The sequence below is a fragment of the Melanerpes formicivorus genome, unplaced genomic scaffold, assembly GCF_026170545.1.
Source record: "Melanerpes formicivorus ecotype bairdi unplaced genomic scaffold, bMelFor1.0.p_v2 SCAF_586, whole genome shotgun sequence".
In the NCBI taxonomy this organism is placed as follows: Eukaryota; Metazoa; Chordata; class Aves; order Piciformes; family Picidae; genus Melanerpes; species Melanerpes formicivorus.
In genome coordinates, this window is record NW_027142938.1 from 72,915 (window position 1) to 92,422 (window position 19,508).

The window sequence follows — 19,508 nt, forward strand, 5'->3', positions numbered from 1 at the left end:
TTTAAATGTTATCAATTTTTTCGCTTCACTTCTTTAATATTTTGCAATCCACTTTGAATAAATCGATTTCCTTTTTGTTTGATTTCATTGGATGGATGTATATTTCACCTCTAAGTTAATTTAATTATTTTTATTCTTATTTTTACACCTTTGCAGTTGTTTTTACTGAATTTTTTAAAAATTTCTTCTCATTCCCATTTGGATTTTGTAAACCATTTTTATCCTTTTGTTTTTTTTTTCTTTTTTCATTCTAATTTGAGTTGTTTCCCGCTTCATTTTGAACCTCTCTCTCTTTTATGATGTCTTTTTTTGTTTCTTTTTGTTGTTTCATTGCATTTTCAGTTATTACTTCCTATCGTGAATTTATTCTTTCGATATGGTTTTTTTTTTTTGGTTATTTTTCATTTATTTCTTTTTTACCCTTCTTTATTATCATTTTTATTTTGTTATTGTAATTTTTTGTTGTTGTTTTGTTTTTTGTTTGGTTGGTTTTTTTTTTGTTAGGTTTCTCTGCCGGGCGCGGGCGGCTGTGGCGGTGTCTTAACAAAACACGGCGTGCTGGCCAAGATGGCGGAGGTGGCATCTCCTTTGTCTAAGTCCTAATGCGTAGCGACCTCCATTGTGGTTTCGCGCGCCTTATCGGTTCGATCGGGATTCGCTTCTGCCGCCGTTGACGTGGCAGGAGCAGATTTTTCCGCGCAGAAGGACGGTAATAGAGAGCTGCGATTCGTGTATCACAGTATCACAGTATCACTTAGGTTGGAAAGGACCTCGAGGATCATCGAGTGCAACCTATCAACACAGACCCCATGACTAGACCATGGCACCAAGTGCCACGTCCAATCTCCCCTTGAACGCCTCCAGGGTCGATGACTCCACCACCTCCCTGGGCAACCCGTTCCAATGCCGAATGACTCGCTCGGTGAAGAACTTCCTCCTCACCTCAAGTCTAAACCTCCCCTGGCGCAGCTTGAGACTGTGTCCCCTTGTTCTGGTGCTGGTTGCCTGGGAGAAGAGGCCAACCCCTTCCTGGCTACAGCCACCTTTCAGGTAGTTGTAGAGGGCAATGAGGTCACCCCTGAGCCTCCTCTTCTCCAGGCTAAACAATCCCAGCTCCCTCAGCCTCTCCTCATAGGGCTTGTGTTCAAGGCCTCTCACCAGCCTTGTTGCCCTTCTCTGGACACCTTCAAGTGTTTCGATGTCCTTCTTAAACTGAGGGGCCCAGAACTGGACACAGGACTCAAGGTGCGGCCTAACCAATGCAGAGTACAGGGGCACTATGACCTCCCTGCTCCTGCTGGCCACACTATTCCTAATGCAGGCCAGGATGCCATTGGCCCTTCTGGCCACCTGGGCACACTGTTGGCTCATATTCAGGTGGCTGTCAATCAGCACCCCCAGGTCCCTCTCTGTTTGGGAGCTCTCAGCCACTCCGACCCCAGCCTGTAGCTCTGCATGGGGTTGCCGTAGCCAAAGTGCAGCACTCTGCACTTGGACTTGTTGAATGCCATCCCATTGGACTCTGCCCATCTGTCCAGTCAGTCGAGGTCCCTCTGCAGAGCCTTTCTACCCTCTAACTGACTAACATCTGCCCCTAACTTGGTGTCATCTGCAAACTTGCTGATGACTGACTCTACCCCTTCATCCAGATCATCGATGAATATGTTGAAGAGGACGGGGCCCAGCACTGATCCCTGGGGGACACCACTGGTGACTGGCTGCCAGCTGGATGTGGCACCATTCACTACCACTCTCTGGGCCCGGCCCTCCAGCCAGTTCCTAACCCAGCACAGAGTGTAATGGTCCAATCCACAGGCTGACAGCTTAGCCAGCAGTTTGCTGTGGGGGACGGTGTCAAAGGCCTTGCTGAAGTCCAGGTAGACCACATCCACAGGCCTCCCCACATCCACCAGATGGGTCACCTGATCATAGAAAGAGATCAGGTTGGTCAGGCAGGACCTGCCCTTCCTAAATCCATGTTGGCTGGACCTGAGCCCTCGGCCATCCTTCAGGTGCGCAGTTATTGCTGCCAGGATAATCTGCTCCATCACTTTCCCTGGCACTGAGGTCAGGCTGACCGGCCTGTAGTTTCCAGGTTCCTCCATCCGACCCTTCTTGTGGATGGGGACCACATTGGCCAGTTTCCAGTCATCTGGGACCTCACCTGTGAGCCAGGACTGGAGGAAAATGATGGAGAGCGGCTTGGCAGCTCATCTGCCAGCTCTCTCAGCACCCTAGGATGGATCCCATCCAGTCCCATGGACTTGTGAATATCCAAGTGGCTCAGCAGGTCCCGAACTAATTCCTCATAGAAGGAGTAGCGGGCAATTGAAATTGAGGAGGATGCTGACGGAGCGGCAGACGATGCGCAGGGAGAGAGGAGGGGGGCGGAGGGCGGGGGGTGCCTTCCCAGTCTCGCTTTCTCATCTCGGTTAGAACCAAACGCCGCAGCAGCTGAATCGGGAGCAGCCTGCTCTGCTTCTTTCGATTGCAATGTCCGTGTCGATCCGTCACACGGTGCTAGAGCGCAAAGCTGCTTTTTGAAGCATGTAGCACCTCATCCCACAGCTGGGCGGCAATTTTGTCCCGCACTTCGTGTAATGGGTTGGGGCAGACTCCCTCCCCACCAGGCGCAGGAATGACGACTCAGACAAAGGGATTGCAAAAGCGATGGAAAGTTTAAATAGAACAGTGAGTGTGTGCAGAGAGCTGGAGACACAGTGACGAGAAGAACCCCAAAACAGACCCAGAGAGATCCCATCCCCACCTGAGGGTGCACCCAAAACCCCCAGGGCTCCTCCTTCCCCCCCCCACTGCTAGGCTAGTCTCAGGTGGCCAGATCTGAGACTGCCCATCCCCCCGTGGCCTTGGGCCTAGGCAGGCCCATGGCCGGGAGATCTCTCCCCCAGTTACCAGGTGGCGGAGAGGAAGGAAAGAGGAAGTGCCAGACCCCGCCGTGAAACTTATAGTGGTGCAAGGGATCATGGTAGGAAATAACCTAATTTCCTGTGTCCACCCACTGGGCTGGACTTCTGGACACAGGAAACACCCCTGTAGCAGAGGGCACCCAGCCCAAACTACGACACTTCGGAAGTAAAAGCTCATTGCCGTGGGGATGACTCTGGGCACAGGCTAATAGCCCTTTTACGATCCCAGAATCGCCAGTAATACCTCTCACGGAGAGGATAGGTGGAGGGCATTTAGCACAGCCTCTTCTGTTTGGTGGCGTGCTGCCCCTTGCCCGTCCCTGGTCGCTCACCAGGCCAGGGTGAGATTCACTTCCTTTGTGAGCGCACGCTGCTAATTTTTCCAGCACCGGGGCAGCGCTGTCCGACGGCTTTCTGTGTCGCTCGGACGTACCTCTGTGTGCTGAGTCGAGCAGTGTTGTAGTCCGAGGATCCCTTGTCCACAACTTCAGGTGTATTCGGGCGCCAGATGTAGATGATGGAGATAGGAATCAATACGACTGACCAATGTGATTGAGTAGTGTTCCTTTATTGTTACGGTGGTGCAGGCCTGTGGTGCAGGCCTGAGGTGCAGGCCTATGGAGCAGGCCTGTAGTGCAAGTATAGCACTGTAAAGTGGAGAAGAAACAGGAGACAGGAAAGGCAGAAGTGCGTAGCAAGGCAACTGCTACAACTGATATAGACTCGGAGTGCCCTGTGGGCACAGCTCCATTGGTTCTCTATGAGTGACCACACATTGCACTGTTACAGATTATTGGTCCAACTACTAATGACACAACGAGGTTGTTGATGCAGGTGCATGTCCTGTTGTCCCAAGATAACTGTCCATGTTTATAGCTACCAGTGTCTTGTTTTAGTTCCATGCTGCAGGCACAGCACTGTTTTGCTCCACTGCTAGCTGGCTCTGCATTTATGCTGAGCATGGCCTATCGCCATGTCAGGCTCTAGGCCTGCACTGCCAGATTGCTCACACTGCTCGTCGCTGGCATTGCCACACAAGGAGGTATAAGCAGGTCCTCAGGGGTCCAAGGAGGTCCAAGGAGGTCCTTGGGGTGCAAGAAGGTCAAGGAGATCCAAGGAGGTCTAAGGAGGTCCTTGGGGTGCAAGGAGGTCCAAGGAGGTCCAAGGAGGTCCAAGGAGGTACTCAGGGGTGCAAGGAGCTCCAAGGAGGTCCAAGGAGGTCCTTAGGGGTCCAAGGAGTTCTAAGGACCTCCAAGAAGGTCCAAGGAGGTCCTCAGGGGTGCAAGGAGCTCCAAGGAGGTCCAAGGAGGTCCTTAGGGGTCCAAGGAGCTCCAAGGAGCTCCAAGGAGGTCTAAGGAGGTCCTTAGGGGTCCAAGGAACTCCAAGGAGCTCCAAGGAGGTCTAAGGAGGTCCTCAGGGGTGCAAGGAGCTCCAAGGAGGTCGAAGGAGGTCTAAGGAGGTCCTCAGGGGTCCAAGGAGTTCTAAGGAGCTCCAAGGAGGTCTAAGGAGGTCCTCAGGGGTGCAAGGAGCTCCAAGGAGGTCGAAGGAGGTCTAAGGAGGTCCTCAGGGGTCCAAGGAGTTCTAAGGAGGTCCAAGGAGGTCCTCAGGGGTCCAAGGAGGTCTGATGAGGTCCAGGGTTGTCCAGGGAGGTCCTGAGAGGTGCAGGAGGCCAAGGGAGGTTCCCAGGGGTCCTGGAGTGGCGCAGCGGGCAGGAGGGGGAGGTGGGGGCAGGGAGGTGGCACCCGGCAGGGCACCTGCAGAGCACTCACCTGAGGCCTTGGCACAGGACCAAGGTCCAGGCCAGGCTGGCAGGAAACGAAACTGCCCCTGGGCAAGGGCTGGGCAGGGAACAGGGAGGGCACCAGGAGGGCACAGTGAGGGCACCAGGAGGGAATCAGGGAGGGAACCAGGGGGGCACCAGGGAGGGCAGCAGGGAGGAGGCAGCAGGGATGGGGCAGCAGGCAGGGGGCAGCAGGGAGGGGGCAGCAGGGATGGAGCAACAGGCAGGGGGCAGCAGGCAGGGGGCAGCAGGCAGGGCACACCAGGGGGGCAGCAGGCAGGGAGCAGCAGGCAGGGCACACCGGGGGGGCAGCAGGCAGGGGGCAGCAGGCAGGGCACACCAGGGGGGCAGCAGGCAGGGAGCAGCAGGCAGGGCACACCGGGGGGGCAGCAGGCAGGGGGCAGCAGGCAGGGCACACCGGGGGGGCAGCAGGCAGGGGGCAGCAGGCAGGGCACACCAGGGGGGGCAGCAGGGGCAGGACCCCCCAGGCCGCCCCCAGCAGCAGTGCCCTGCCCTCCCCCACAGCTTCCTCCCAGCTCCCCCAGGAGAGAGCAGCAACGGAAAGCAGCAGCCCCCAGCCCGTGGCTAACGCGGCAGCCAGACAGGACACCAGCGGCCCAGAGACCACCTCAAAAGCCACAGAGACTAACAGCAGCGCTGAGGCCACCTCAGAAGCCACAGAGACTAACAGCAGTCCAGAGACCACCTCAAAAGCCACAGAGACTAACAGCAGCGCTGAGGCCACCTCAGAAGCCACAGAGACTAACAGCAGTCCAGTGACCACCTCAAAAGCCACAGTGGCCACCACCAGCCCAGGGGCCACCTCAGAGCCCACATTGGCCACCAGCAGCCCAGAGGCCACCTCAGAGCCCACATTGGCCACCAGCAGCCCAGAGGCTACCTCAGAAGCCACAGTGGCCACCACCAGCCCAGGGGCCACCTCAGAAGCCACAGTGGCCACCAGCAGGGCAGAGGCCACCTCAGAAGCCACAGTGGACACCAGTAGCCCAGAGGCTACCTCAGTAGCCACAGTGGCCACCAGAAGCCCAGAGGCCACCTCAGAAGCCACAGTGGCCACCAGTAGCCCAGAGGCTACCTCAGAGCCCACAGTGGCCACCAGTAGCCCAGAAGCCACTTCAGTAGCCACAGAGGCCACCAGTAGCCCAGAAGCCACTTCAGTAGCCACAATGGCGACCAACAGCCCAGAGGCCACCTCAGAGCCCACAGTGGCCACCAGCAGCCCAGAGGCCACCTCAGAGCCCACAGTGGCCACCAGCAGCCCAGAAGCCACTTCCGTAGCCACAGTGGCCACCAGTATCCCAGAAGCCACTTCAGTAGCCACAGAGGCCACCAGCAGGCCTGAAACCACTTCAGTAGCCACAGTGGCCACCAGCAGACCAGAGGCCTCCTCAGAAGCCACAGTAGCTACAAGTAGCCCAGAATCCACTTCAGTAGCCACAGAGGCCACCAGCAGCCCAGAGGCCTCCTCAGAAGCCACAGTGGCCACCAGTAGCCCAGAGGCCACTTCAGTAGCCACAGTGGCCACCAGCAGCACAGAGGCTACCTCAGCAGCCACAGTGGCCACCAGCAGCCCAGAGGCTACCTCAGAGACCACTGTGGCCACCAGCAGCCCAGAGGCCACTTCAGTAGCCACAGAGGCCACCGGCAGCCCAGAAGCCACCTCAGAAGCCACAGTAGCCACAAGTAGCCCAGAAGCCACTTCAGTAGCCACAGTGGCCACCAGTAGCCCAGAGGCCACTTCAGTAGCCACAGTGGCCACCAGTAGCCCAGAGGCCACCTCAGTAGCCACAGAGGCCACCAGCAGCCCAGAAGCCACCTCAGTAGCCACAGTGGCCACCAGCAGCCCAGAAGCCACTTCAGTAGCCACAGAGGCCACCAGCAGCCCAGAAGCCACTTCAGTAGCCACAGAAGCCACCAGTAGCCCAGAAGCCACTTCAGTAGCCACAGAAGCCACCAGTAGCCCAGAAGCCACTTCAGTAGCCACAGTGGCCACCAGTAGCCCAGAAGCCACTTCAGTAGCCACAGAAGCCACCAGTAGCCCAGAAGCCATTTCAGTAGCCACAGTGGCCACCAGTAGCCCAGAAGCCACTTCAGTAGCCACAGTGGCCACCAGTAGCCCAGAAGCCACTTCAGTAGCCACAGTGGCCACCAGCAGCCCAGAGGCTACCTCAGAAGCCACAGTGGCCACCATCAGCCCAGAGGCTACCTCAGTAGCCACAGTGGCCACCAGCAGCCCAGAATCCACTTCAGTAGCCACAGTGGCCACCAGTAGCCCAGAAGCCACTTCACTAGCCACAGAGGCCACCAGTAGCCCAGAAGCCACTTCAGTAGCCACAGAAGCCACCAGTAGCCCAGAAGCCATTTCAGTAGCCACAGTGGCCACCAGTAGCCCAGAAGCCACTTCAGTAGCCACAGTGGCCACCAGTAGCCCAGAAGCCACTTCAGTAGCCACAGAAGCCACCAGTAGCCCAGAAGCCACTTCAGTAGCCACAGTGGCCACCAGTAGCCCAGAAGCCACTTCACTAGCCACAGAGGCCACCAGTAGCCCAGAAGCCACTTCAGTAGCCACAGAAGCCACCAGTAGCCCAGAAGCCACTTCAGTAGCCACAGTGGCCACCAGTAGCCCAGAAGCCACTTCAGTAGCCACAGAAGCCACCAGTAGCCCAGAAGCCATTTCAGTAGCCACAGTGGCCACCAGTAGCCCAGAAGCCACTTCAGTAGCCACAGTGGCCACCAGTAGCCCAGAAGCCACTTCAGTAGCCACAGTGGCCACCAGCAGCCCAGAGGCTACCTCAGAAGCCACAGTGGCCACCAGCACCCCAGAGGCTACCTCAGAAGCCACAGTAGCCACCAGTAGCCCAGAAGCCACCTCAGAAGCCACAGTGGCCACCAGTAGCCCAGAGGCTACCTCAGAAGCCACAGTGGCCACCAGTAGCCCAGAAGCCACTTCAGTAGCCTCAGTGGCCACCATTAGCCCAGAAGCCACTTCAGTAGCCACAGAGGCCACCAGTAGCCCAGAAGCCACTTCAGTAGCCACAGAGGCCACCAGCAGCCCAGAGGCCACCTCAGTAGCCACAGTGGCCACCAGCAGCCCAGAAGCCACTTCAGTAGCCACAGAGGCCACAAGTAGCCCAGAAGCCACTTCAGTAGCCACAGTGGCCACCAGCAGCCCAGAAGCCACTTCAGCAGCCACAATGGCCACCAGTAGCCCAGAATCCACTTCAGTAGCCACAGTGGCCACCAGCAGCCTAGAGGCCACCTCAGAAGACTTGGTAGCCACTTCAGTAGCCACAGAAACCACCAGCAGCCCAGAGGCTACCTCAGAGCCCACAGTGGCCACCAGCAGCCCAGAGGCTACCTCCGTAGCCACAGTGGCCACCAGCAGCCCAGAAGCCACTTCAGTAGCCACAGTGGTCACAAGTAGCCCAGAAGCCACTTCAGTAGCCACAGAGGCCACCAGTAGCCCAGAAGCCACTTCAGAAGCCACAGTGGCCACCAGCAGCCCAGAGGCCACCTCAGAAGCCACAGTGGCCACCAGTAGCCCAGAAGCCACTTCAGTAGCCACAGTGGTCACAAGTAGCCCAGAAGCCACTTCAGAAGCCACAGTGGCCACCAGTAGCCCAGAGGCAACCTCAGAAGCCACAGTGGCCACCAGCAGCCCAGAAGCCACTTCAGTAGCCACAGTGGCCACCAATAACCCAGAAGCCACTTCAGTAGCCACAGTGGCCACCAGTAGCCCAGAAGCCACTTCAGTAGCCACAGTGGCCACCAATAACCCAGAAGCCACTTCAGTAGCCACAGTGGCCACCAGTAGCCCAGAAGCCACTTCAGTAGCCACAGTGGCCACTAGTAGCCCAGAAGCCACTTCACTAGCCACAGTGGCCACCAGCAGTCCAGAGGCCACCTCAGAGCCCACAGTTGCCACCAGTAGCCCAGAATCCACTTCAGTAGCCACAGTGGCCACCAGCAGCCCAGAGGCCACCTCAGAAGCCATAGTGGCCACCAGTAGCCCAGAGGCTACCTCAGAAGCCACAGTATCCACAAGTAGCCCAGAAGCCACTTCAGTAGCCACAGTGGCCACCAGCAGCCCAGAGGCTACCTCAGAGCCCACAGTGGCCACCAGCAGCCCAGAGGCCACCACAGAATCCTTGGTAGCCACTTCAGCAGCCACAGAGGCCACAAGTAGCCCAGAAGCCACTTCAGTAGCCACAGTGGCCACCAGTATCCCAGAAGCCACTTCAGTAGCCACAGAGGCCACCAGCAGCCCAGAATCCACTTCAGTAGCCACAGTGGCCACCAGCAGCCCAGAGGCTACCTCAAAGCCCACAGTGGCCACCAGCAGCCCAGAGGCTACCTCAGTAGCCACAGTGGCCACCAGCAGCCCAGAATCCACTTCAGTAGCCACAGTGGCCACCAGCAGCCCAGAAGCCACTTCAGTAGCCACAGTGGCCACCAGCAGCCCAGAGGCTACCTCAGAGCCAACAGTGGCCACCAGTAGCCCAGAAGCCACTTCAGTAGCCACAGAGGCCACCAGTAGCCCAGAAGCCACTTCAGTAGCCACAGAAGCCACCAGTAGCCCAGAAGCCACTTCACTAGCCACAGAAGCCACCAGTAGCCCAGAAGCCACTTCACTAGCCACAGAGGCCACCAGTAGCCCAGAAGCCACTTCAGTAGCCACAGAAGCCACCAGTAGCCCAGAAGCCACTTCAGTAGCCACAGTGGCCACCAGTAGCCCAGAAGCCACTTCCGTAGCCACAGTGGCCACCAGCAGCCCAGAGGCTACCTCAGAGCCCACATTGGCCACCAGTAGCCCAGAAGCCACTTCAGTAGCCACAGAGGCCACCAGCAGCCCAGAGGCTACCTCAGAAGCCTTAGTAGCCACCTCAGAGCCCACAGTGGCCACCAGCAGCCCAGAGGCTACCTCAGAGCCCACAGTGGCCACCAGTAGCCCAGAAGCCACTTCAGTAGCCACAGAGGCCACCAGTAGCCCAGAAGCCACTTCAGTAGCCACAATGGCGACCAGCAGCCCAGAGGCCACCTCAGAAGCCTTGGTAGCCACCTCAGAGCCCACAGTGGCCACCAGTAGCCCAGAGGCCACCTCAGTAGCCACAGTGGCCACCAGCAGCCCAGAGGCTACCTCAGAGCCCACAGTGGCCACCAGCAGCCCAGAGGCCACCTCAGAGCCCACAGTGGCCACCAGCAGCCCAGAGGCTACCTCAGAAGCCACAGTGGCCACCAGCAGCCCAGAAGCCACTTCAGTAGCCACAGAGTCCACCAGCAGCCCAGAGGCTACCTCAGAAGCCTTAGTAGCCACCTCAGAGCCCACAGTGGCCACCAGCAGCCCAGAGGCTACCTCAGAGCCCACAGTGGCCACCAGTAGCCCAGAAGCCACTTCAGTAGCCACAATGGCGACCAACAGCCCAGAGGCCACCTCAGAGCCCACAGTGGCCACCAGTAGCCCAGAGGCTACCTCAGAGCCCACAGTGGCCACCAGTAGCCCAGAGGCCTCCTCAGAAGCCACAGTGGCCACCAGCAGCCCAGAGGCCACCTCAGAGCCCACAGTGGCCACCAGCAGCCCAGAAGCCACTTCAGTAGCCACAGTGGCCACCAGTAGCCCAGAAGCCACTTCAGTAGCCACAGAAGCCACCAGTAGCCCAGAAGCCACTTCAGTAGCCACAGAAGCCACCAGTAGCCCAGAAGCCACTTCAGTAGCCACAGTGGCCACCAGTAGCCCAGAAGCCACTTCAGTAGCCACAGAAGCCACCAGTAGCCCAGATGCCACTTCAGTAGCCACAGTGGCCACCAGTAGCCCAGAAGCCACTTCAGTAGCCACAGAAGCCACCAGTAGCCCAGAAGCCACTTCAGTAGCCACAGAAGCCACCAGTAGCCCAGAAGCCACTTCAGTAGCCACAGTGGCCACCAGTAGCCCAGAAGCCACTTCAGTAGCCACAGAGGCCACCAGTAGCCCAGAAGCCACTTCAGTAGCCACAATGGCGACCAACAGCCCAGAGGCCACCTCAGTGCCCACAGTGGCCACCAGCAGCCCAGAAGCCACTTCAGTAGCCACAGTGGCCACCAGCAGGCCTGAAACCACTTCAGTAGTCACAGTGGCCACCAGCAGACCAGAGGCCACTTCAGAGCCCACAGTGGCCACCAGCAGCCCAGAAGCCACTTCAGTAGCCACAGTGGCAACCAGCAGACCAGAGGCCTCCTCAGAAGCCACAGTGGCCACCAGCAGCCCAGAGGCTACCTCAGCAGCCACAGTGGCCACCAGCAGCCCAGAGGCTACCTCAGAGACCACAGTGGCCACCAGCATCCCAGAAGCCACTTCAGTAGCCACAGTGGCCACCAGCATCCCAGAAGCCACTTCAGTAGCCACAGTGGCCACCAGCATCCCAGAAGCCACTTCAGAAGCCACAGTGGCCACCAGCATCCCAGAAGCCACTTCAGTAGCCACAGAGGCCACCGGCAGCCCAGAAGCCACCTCAGAAGCCACAGTAGCCACAAGTAGCCCAGAAGCCACTTCAGTAGCCACAGTGGCCACCAGTAGCCCAGAGGTCACCTCAGAAGCCACAGTGGCCACCAGTAGCCCAGAAGCCACTTCAGTAGCCACAGTGGCCACCAGTAGCCCAGAAGCCACTTCAGTAGCCACAGAGGCCACCAGCAGCCCAGAAGCCACCTCAGTAGCCACAGTGGCCACCAGCAGCCCAGAAGCCACCTCAGTAGCCACAGAGGCCACCAGCAGCCCAGAAGCCACCTCAGTAGCCACAGTGGCCACCAGCAGCCCAGAAGCCACCTCAGTAGCCACAGAGGCCACCAGGAGCCCAGAAGCCACCTCAGTAGCCACAGTGGCCACCAGCAGCCCAGAAGCCACCTCAGAAGCCACAGTGGCCACCAGCAGCCCAGAGGCCACCTCAGAGCCCATAGTGGCCACGAGGAGCCCAGAAGCCACTTCAGTAGCCACAGTGGCCACCAGCAGACCAGAGGCTACCTCAGTAGCCACAGTGGCCACAAGCAGCCCAGAGGCTACCTCAGAGCCCACAGCGGCCACCAACAGACCAGAGGCCACCTCAACAGCCTTGGTAGCCACTTCAGCAGCCACAGAGGCCACAAGTAGCCCAGAAGCCACTTCAGTAGCCACAGTGGCCACCAGTATGCCAGAATCCACTTCAGTAGCCACAGAGGCCACCAGCAGCCCAGAATCCACTTCAGTAGCCACAGTGGCCACCAGCAGTGCAGAGGCCACCTCAGAAGCCACAGTGGCCACCAGCAGCCCAGAAGCCACTTCAGTAGCCACAGTGGCCACCAGCAGCCCAGAATCCAATTCAGTAGCCACAGTGGCCACCAACAGCCCAGAGGCCACCTCAGTAGCCACAGTGGTCACCAGCAGCCCAGAAGCCACTTCAGTAGCCACAGTGGCCACCAGCAGCCCAGAAGCTACTTCAGTAGCCACAGTGGCCACCAGCAGCCTAGAGGCCACCTCAGAAGACTTGGTAGCCACTTCAGTAGCCACAGAAACCACCAGCAGCCCAGAGGCCACCTCAGAGCCCACAGTGGCCACCAGCAGCCCAGAGGCTACCTCCGTAGCCACAGTGGCCACCAGCAGCCCAGAGGCTACCTCAGAGCCCACAGTGGCCACCAGTAGCCCAGAAGCCACTTCAGTAGCCACAATGGCGACCAACAGCCCAGAGGCCACCTCAGAGCCCACAGTGGCCACCAGCAGCCCAGAAGCCACTTCCGTAGCCACAGTGGCCACCAGCAGCGCAGAGGCCTCCTCAGAAGCCACAGTGGCCACCAGTAGCCCAGAGGCCTCCTCAGAAGCCACAGTGGCCACCAGCAGCCCAGAGGCCACCTCAGAGCCCACAGTGGCCACCAGCAGCCCAGAAGCCACTTCAGTAGCCACAGTGGCCACCAGTAGCCCAGAAGCCACTTCAGTAGCCACAGAAGCCACCAGTAGCCCAGAAGCCACTTCAGTAGCCACAGAAGCCACCAGTAGCCCAGAAGCCACTTCAGTAGCCACAGTGGCCACCAGTAGCCCAGAAGCCACTTCAGTAGCCACAGAAGCCACCAGTAGCCCAGATGCCACTTCAGTAGCCACAGTGGCCACCAGTAGCCCAGAAGCCACTTCAGTAGCCACAGAAGCCACCAGTAGCCCAGAAGCCACTTCAGTAGCCACAGAAGCCACCAGTAGCCCAGAAGCCACTTCAGTAGCCACAGTGGCCACCAGTAGCCCAGAAGCCACTTCAGTAGCCACAGAGGCCACCAGTAGCCCAGAAGCCACTTCAGTAGCCACAATGGCGACCAACAGCCCAGAGGCCACCTCAGTGCCCACAGTGGCCACCAGCAGCCCAGAAGCCACTTCAGTAGCCACAGTGGCCACCAGCAGGCCTGAAACCACTTCAGTAGTCACAGTGGCCACCAGCAGACCAGAGGCCACTTCAGAGCCCACAGTGGCCACCAGCAGCCCAGAAGCCACTTCAGTAGCCACAGTGGCAACCAGCAGACCAGAGGCCTCCTCAGAAGCCACAGTGGCCACCAGCAGCCCAGAGGCTACCTCAGCAGCCACAGTGGCCACCAGCAGCCCAGAGGCTACCTCAGAGACCACAGTGGCCACCAGCATCCCAGAAGCCACTTCAGTAGCCACAGTGGCCACCAGCATCCCAGAAGCCACTTCAGAAGCCACAGTGGCCACCAGCATCCCAGAAGCCACTTCAGTAGCCACAGAGGCCACCGGCAGCCCAGAAGCCACCTCAGAAGCCACAGTAGCCACAAGTAGCCCAGAAGCCACTTCAGTAGCCACAGTGGCCACCAGTAGCCCAGAGGTCACCTCAGAAGCCACAGTGGCCACCAGTAGCCCAGAAGCCACTTCAGTAGCCACAGTGGCCACCAGTAGCCCAGAAGCCACTTCAGTAGCCACAGAGGCCACCAGCAGCCCAGAAGCCACCTCAGTAGCCACAGTGGCCACCAGCAGCCCAGAAGCCACCTCAGTAGCCACAGAGGCCACCAGCAGCCCAGAAGCCACCTCAGTAGCCACAGTGGCCACCAGCAGCCCAGAAGCCACCTCAGTAGCCACAGAGGCCACCAGGAGCCCAGAAGCCACCTCAGTAGCCACAGTGGCCACCAGCAGCCCAGAAGCCACCTCAGAAGCCACAGTGGCCACCAGCAGCCCAGAGGCCACCTCAGAGCCCATAGTGGCCACGAGGAGCCCAGAAGCCACTTCAGTAGCCACAGTGGCCACCAGCAGACCAGAGGCTACCTCAGTAGCCACAGTGGCCACAAGCAGCCCAGAGGCTACCTCAGAGCCCACAGCGGCCACCAACAGACCAGAGGCCACCTCAACAGCCTTGGTAGCCACTTCAGCAGCCACAGAGGCCACAAGTAGCCCAGAAGCCACTTCAGTAGCCACAGTGGCCACCAGTATGCCAGAATCCACTTCAGTAGCCACAGAGGCCACCAGCAGCCCAGAATCCACTTCAGTAGCCACAGTGGCCACCAGCAGTGCAGAGGCCACCTCAGAAGCCACAGTGGCCACCAGCAGCCCAGAAGCCACTTCAGTAGCCACAGTGGCCACCAGCAGCCCAGAATCCAATTCAGTAGCCACAGTGGCCACCAACAGCCCAGAGGCCACCTCAGTAGCCACAGTGGTCACCAGCAGCCCAGAAGCCACTTCAGTAGCCACAGTGGCCACCAGCAGCCCAGAAGCTACTTCAGTAGCCACAGTGGCCACCAGCAGCCTAGAGGCCACCTCAGAAGACTTGGTAGCCACTTCAGTAGCCACAGAAACCACCAGCAGCCCAGAGGCCACCTCAGAGCCCACAGTGGCCACCAGCAGCCCAGAGGCTACCTCCGTAGCCACAGTGGCCACCAGCAGCCCAGAAGCCACTTCAGAGCCCACAGTGGCCACAAGTAGCCCAGAAGCCACTTCAGAAGCCACAGTGGCCACCAGCAGCCCAGAGGCCTCCTCAGTAGCCACAGTGGCCACCAGCAGCCCAGAGGCCACCTCAGAAGCCATAGTGGCCACCAGTAGCCCAGAGGCTACCTCAGAAGCCACAGTAGCCACAAGTAGCCCAGAAGCTACTTCAGTAGCCACAGTGGCCACCAGCAGCCCAGAGGCCACCTCAGAAGCCACAGTGGCCACCAGTAGCCCAGAAGCCACTTCAGAAGCCACAGTGGCCACCAGTAGCCCAGAATCCACTTCAGTAGCCACAGAGGCCACCAGTAGCCCAGAGGCTGCCTCAGAAGCCACAGTAGCCACAAGTAGCCCAGAAGCCACTTCAGTAGCCACAGTGGCCACCAGCAGCCCAGAATCCACTTCAGTAGCCACAGTGGCCACCAGCAGCCCAGAGGCTACCTCAGAGCCCACAGTGGCCACCAACAGACCAGAGGCCACCACAGAAGCCTTGGTAGCCACTTCAGCAACCACAGAGGCCACAAGTAGCCCAGAAGCCACTTCAGTAGCCACAGAGGCCACCAGCAGCCCAGAAGCCACCTCAGAAGCCACAGTAGCCACAAGTAGCCCAGAAGGCACTTCAGTAGCCACAGTGGCCACCAGCAGCCTAGAATCCACTTCAGTAGCCACAGTGGCCACCAGCAGCCCAGAGGCTACCTCAGAGCCCACAGTGGCCACCAACAGACCAGAGGCCACCACAGAAACCTTGGTAGCCACTTCAGCAGCCACAGAGGCCACAAGTAGTCCAGAAGCCACTTCAGTAGCCACAGTGGCCACCAGCAGACCAGAGGCTACCTCAGTAGCCACAGTGGCCACCAGCAGCCCAGCGGCCACCTCAGAGCCCACAGTGGCCACCAGCAGCCCAGAATCCACTTCAGTAGCCACAGTGGCCACCAGCAGCCCAGAAGCCACTTCAGTAGCCACAGTGGCCACCAGCAGCCCAGAGGCTACCTCAGAGCCCACAGTGGCCACCAGTGGCCCAGAGGCCACATCAGAGCCCACAGTGGCCACCAGCAGCCCAGAGGCTACCTCAGTAGCCACAGTGGCCACCAGCAGCCCAGAAGCCACTTCAGTAGCCACAGAGGCCACCAGCAGACCAGAGGCTACCTCAGTAGCCACAGTGGCCACCAGCAGCCCAGAAGCCACTTCAGTAGCCACAGAGGCCACCAGCAGACCAGAGGCTATCTCCGTAGCCACAGTGGCCACCAGCAGCCCAGAAGCCACTTCAGCAGCCACAGAGGCCACAAGTAGCCCAGAAGCCACTTCAGTAGCCACAGTGGCCACCAGCAGACCAGAGGCTACCTCAGTAGCCACAGTGGACACCAGCAGTGCAGAGGCCACCTCAGAAGCCACAGTGGCCACCAGTAGCCCAGAAGACACTTCAGTAGCCACAGAGGCCACCAGTAGCCCAGAAGCCACTTCAGTAGCCACAGTGGCCACCAGCAGCCCAGAAGCCACTTCAGTAGCCACAGTGGCCACCAGTAGCCCAGAAGACACTTCAGTAGCCACAGTGGCCACCAGCAGCCCAGAAGCCACTTCAGTAGCCACAGTTGCCACCAGTAGCCCAGAAGCCACTTCAGTAGCCACAGTGGCCACCAGCAGCCCAGAAGCCACTTCAGTAGCCACAGTGGCCACCAGCAGCCCAGAAGCCACTTCAGTAGCCACAGTTGCCACCAGTAGCCCAGAAGCCACTTCAGTAGCCACAGAGGCCACCAGCAGCCCAGAAGCCACTTCAGTAGCCACAGTGGCCACCAGCAGCCCAGAAGCCACTTCAGTAGCCACAGTTGCCACCAGTAGCCCAGAAGCCACTTCAGTAGCCACAGTGGCCACCAGCAGCCCAGAGGCTACCTCAGAGACCACAGTGGCCACCAGTGGCACAGAGGACACCTCAGTAGCCACAGTTGCCACCAGCAGTGCAGAGGCCACCTCAGAAGCCTTGGTAGCCACCTCAGAGCCCACAGTGGCCACCAGTAGCCCAGAGGTCACCTCAGTAGCCACAGTTGCCACCAGCAGTGCAGAGGCCACCTCAGAAGCCACAGTGGCCACCAGTAGCCCAGAGGTCACCTCAGTAGCCACAGTGGCCACCAGCAGCCCAGAAGCCACTTCAGTAGCCACAGTGGCCACCAGTAGCCCAGAGGTCACCTCAGAAGCCACAGTGGCCACCAGTAGCCCAGAAGCCACTTCAGTAGCCACAGAGGCCACGAGTAGTCCAGAAGCCACTTCAGTAGCCACAGAGGCCACCATCAGCCCAGAAGCCACTTCAGTAGCCACAGTGGCCACCAGCAGCCCAGAAGCCACTTCAGTAGCCACAGTGGCCACCAGTAGCCCAGAAGCCACTTCAGTAGCCACAGTGGCCACCAGCAGCCCAGAAGCCACTTCAGTAGCCACAGTGGCCACCAGCAGTGCAGAGGCCACCTCAGAAGCCTTGGTAGCCACATCAGAGCCCACAGTGGCCACCAGTAGCCCAGACATCACCTCAGTAGCCACAGTTGCCACCAGCAGTGCAGAGGCCACCTCAGAAGCCACAGTGGCCACCAGTAGCCCAGAGGTCACCTCAGTAGCCACAGTGGCCACCAGCAGCCCAGAAGCCACTTCAGTAGCCACAGAGGCCACCAGCAGCCCAGAAGCCACTTCAGTAGCCACAGTGGCCACCAACAGCCCAGAGGCTACCTCAGAAGCCACAGTGGCCACCAGTAGCCCAGAGGCTACCTCAGAAGCCACAGTGGCCACCAGTAGCCCAGAAGCCACTTCAGTAGCCACAGTGGCCACCAGCAGCCCAGAAGCCACTTCAGTAGCCACAGTGGCCACCAGCAGTGCAGAGGCCACCTCAGAAGCCTTGGTAGCCACATCAGAGCCCACAGTGGCCACCAGTAGCCCAGACATCACCTCAGTAGCCACAGTTGCCACCAGCAGTGCAGAGGCCACCTCAGAAGCCACAGTGGCCACCAGTAGCCCAGAGGTCACCTCAGTAGCCACAGTGGCCACCAGCAGCCCAGAAGCCACTTCAGTAGCCACAGAGGCCACCAGTAGCCCAGAAGCCACTTCAGTAGCCACAGTGGCCACCAGTAGCCCAGAGGTCACCTCAGTAGCCACAGTTGCCACCAGCAGTGCAGAGGTCACCTCAGAAGCCACAGTGGCCACCAGTAGCCCAGAAGCCACTTCAGTAGCCACAGAGGCCACCAGTAGCCCAGAAGCCACTTCAGTAGCCACAGAGGCCACCATCAGCCCAGAAGCCACTTCAGTAGCCACAGTGGCCACCAGCAGCCCAGAAGCCACTTCAGTAGCCACAGTGGCCACCATCAGCCCAGAGGTTACCTCAGAAGCCACAGTGGCCACCAGCAGCCCAGAAGCCACTTCAGTAGCCACAGAGGCCGCCAGTAGCCCAGAAGCCACTTCAGTAGCCACAGTGGCCACCAGCAGCGGAGAAGCCACTTCAGTAGCCACAGTGGCCACCAGCAGCCCAGAGGCCTCCTCAGAAGCCACAGTGGCCACCAGTAGCCCAGAAGCCACTTCAGTAGCCACAGTGGCCACCAGTAGCCCAGAAGCCACTTCAGTAGCCACAGAGGCCACCAACAGACCAGAGGCCACCTCAGAAGCCTTGCTAGCCACTTCAGTAGCCACAGAGGTCACCAGTATCCCAGAAGCCACTTCAGTAGCCACAGAGGCCACCAGCAGCCCAGAATCCACTTCAGTAGCCACAGTGGCCACCAGCAGCCCAGAAGCCACTTCAGTAGCCACAGAGGCCACCAGCAGCCCAGAATCCACTTCAGTAGCCACAGTGGCCACCAGCAGCCCAGAGGCTACCTCAAAGCCCACAGTGGCCACCAGCAGCCCAGAGGCTACCTCAGTAGCCACAGTGGCCACCAGCAGCCCAGAATCCACTTCAGTAGCCACAGTGGCCACCAGCAGCCCAGAAGCCACTTCAGTAGCCACAGTGGCCACCAGCAGCCCAGAGGCTACCTCAGAGCCAACAGTGGCCACCAGTAGCCCAGAAGCCACTTCAGTAGCCACAGAGGCCACCAGTAGCCCAGAAGCCACTTCAGTAGCCACAGAAGCCACCAGTAGCCCAGAAGCCACTTCACTAGCCACAGAAGCCACCAGTAGCCCAGAAGCCACTTCACTAGCCACAGAGGCCACCAGTAGCCCAGAAGCCACTTCAGTAGCCACAGAAGCCACCAGTAGCCCAGAAGCCACTTCAGTAGCCACAGTGGCCACCAGTAGCCCAGAAGCCACTTCCGTAGCCACAGTGGCCACCAGCAGCCCAGAGGCTACCTCAGAGCCCACATTGGCCACCAGTAGCCCAGAAGCCACTTCAGTAGCCACAGAGGCCACCAGCAGCCCAGAGGCTACCTCAGAAGCCTTAGTAGCCACCTCAGAGCCCACAGTGGCCACCAGCAGCCCAGAGGCTACCTCAGAGCCCACAGTGGCCACCAGTAGCCCAGAAGCCACTTCAGTAGCCACAGAGGCCACCAGTAGCCCAGAAGCCACTTCAGTAGCCACAATGGCGACCAGCAGCCCAGAGGCCACCTCAGAAGCCTTGGTAGCCACCTCAGAGCCCACAGTGGCCACCAGTAGCCCAGAGGCCACCTCAGTAGCCACAGTGGCCACCAGCAGCCCAGAGGCTACCTCAGAGCCCACAGTGGCCACCAGCAGCCCAGAGGCCACCTCAGAGCCCACAGTGGCCACCAGCAGCCCAGAGGCTACCTCAGAAGCCACAGTGGCCACCAGCAGCCCAGAAGCCACTTCAGTAGCCACAGAGTCCACCAGCAGCCCAGAGGCTACCTCAGAAGCCTTAGTAGCCACCTCAGAGCCCACAGTGGCCACCAGCAGC

At 59.3% G+C, this 19,508-nt stretch overlaps 2 protein-coding genes across 2 annotated transcripts; both read left to right on the forward strand.

Annotated features, from left to right (window-relative positions):
- Positions 1-5,894: 5,894 nt before the first annotated feature.
- Positions 5,895-10,908, forward strand: LOC137460393 (uncharacterized). The gene is made up of 3 exons (XM_068170765.1): positions 5,895-6,216; positions 8,680-10,221; positions 10,889-10,908. Exons 1-3 carry the CDS (start codon positions 5,895-5,897, stop codon positions 10,906-10,908), a joined length of 1,884 nt encoding a protein of 627 aa, XP_068026866.1.
- Positions 10,909-12,799: 1,891 nt separating this feature from the next.
- On the forward strand, positions 12,800-18,996 carry LOC137460394 (mucin-2-like). The gene is made up of 2 exons (XM_068170766.1): positions 12,800-16,041; positions 18,974-18,996. Exons 1-2 carry the CDS (start codon positions 13,023-13,025, stop codon positions 18,994-18,996), a joined length of 3,042 nt encoding a protein of 1,013 aa, XP_068026867.1. The 5' UTR covers positions 12,800-13,022.
- Positions 18,997-19,508: the final 512 nt, after the last annotated feature.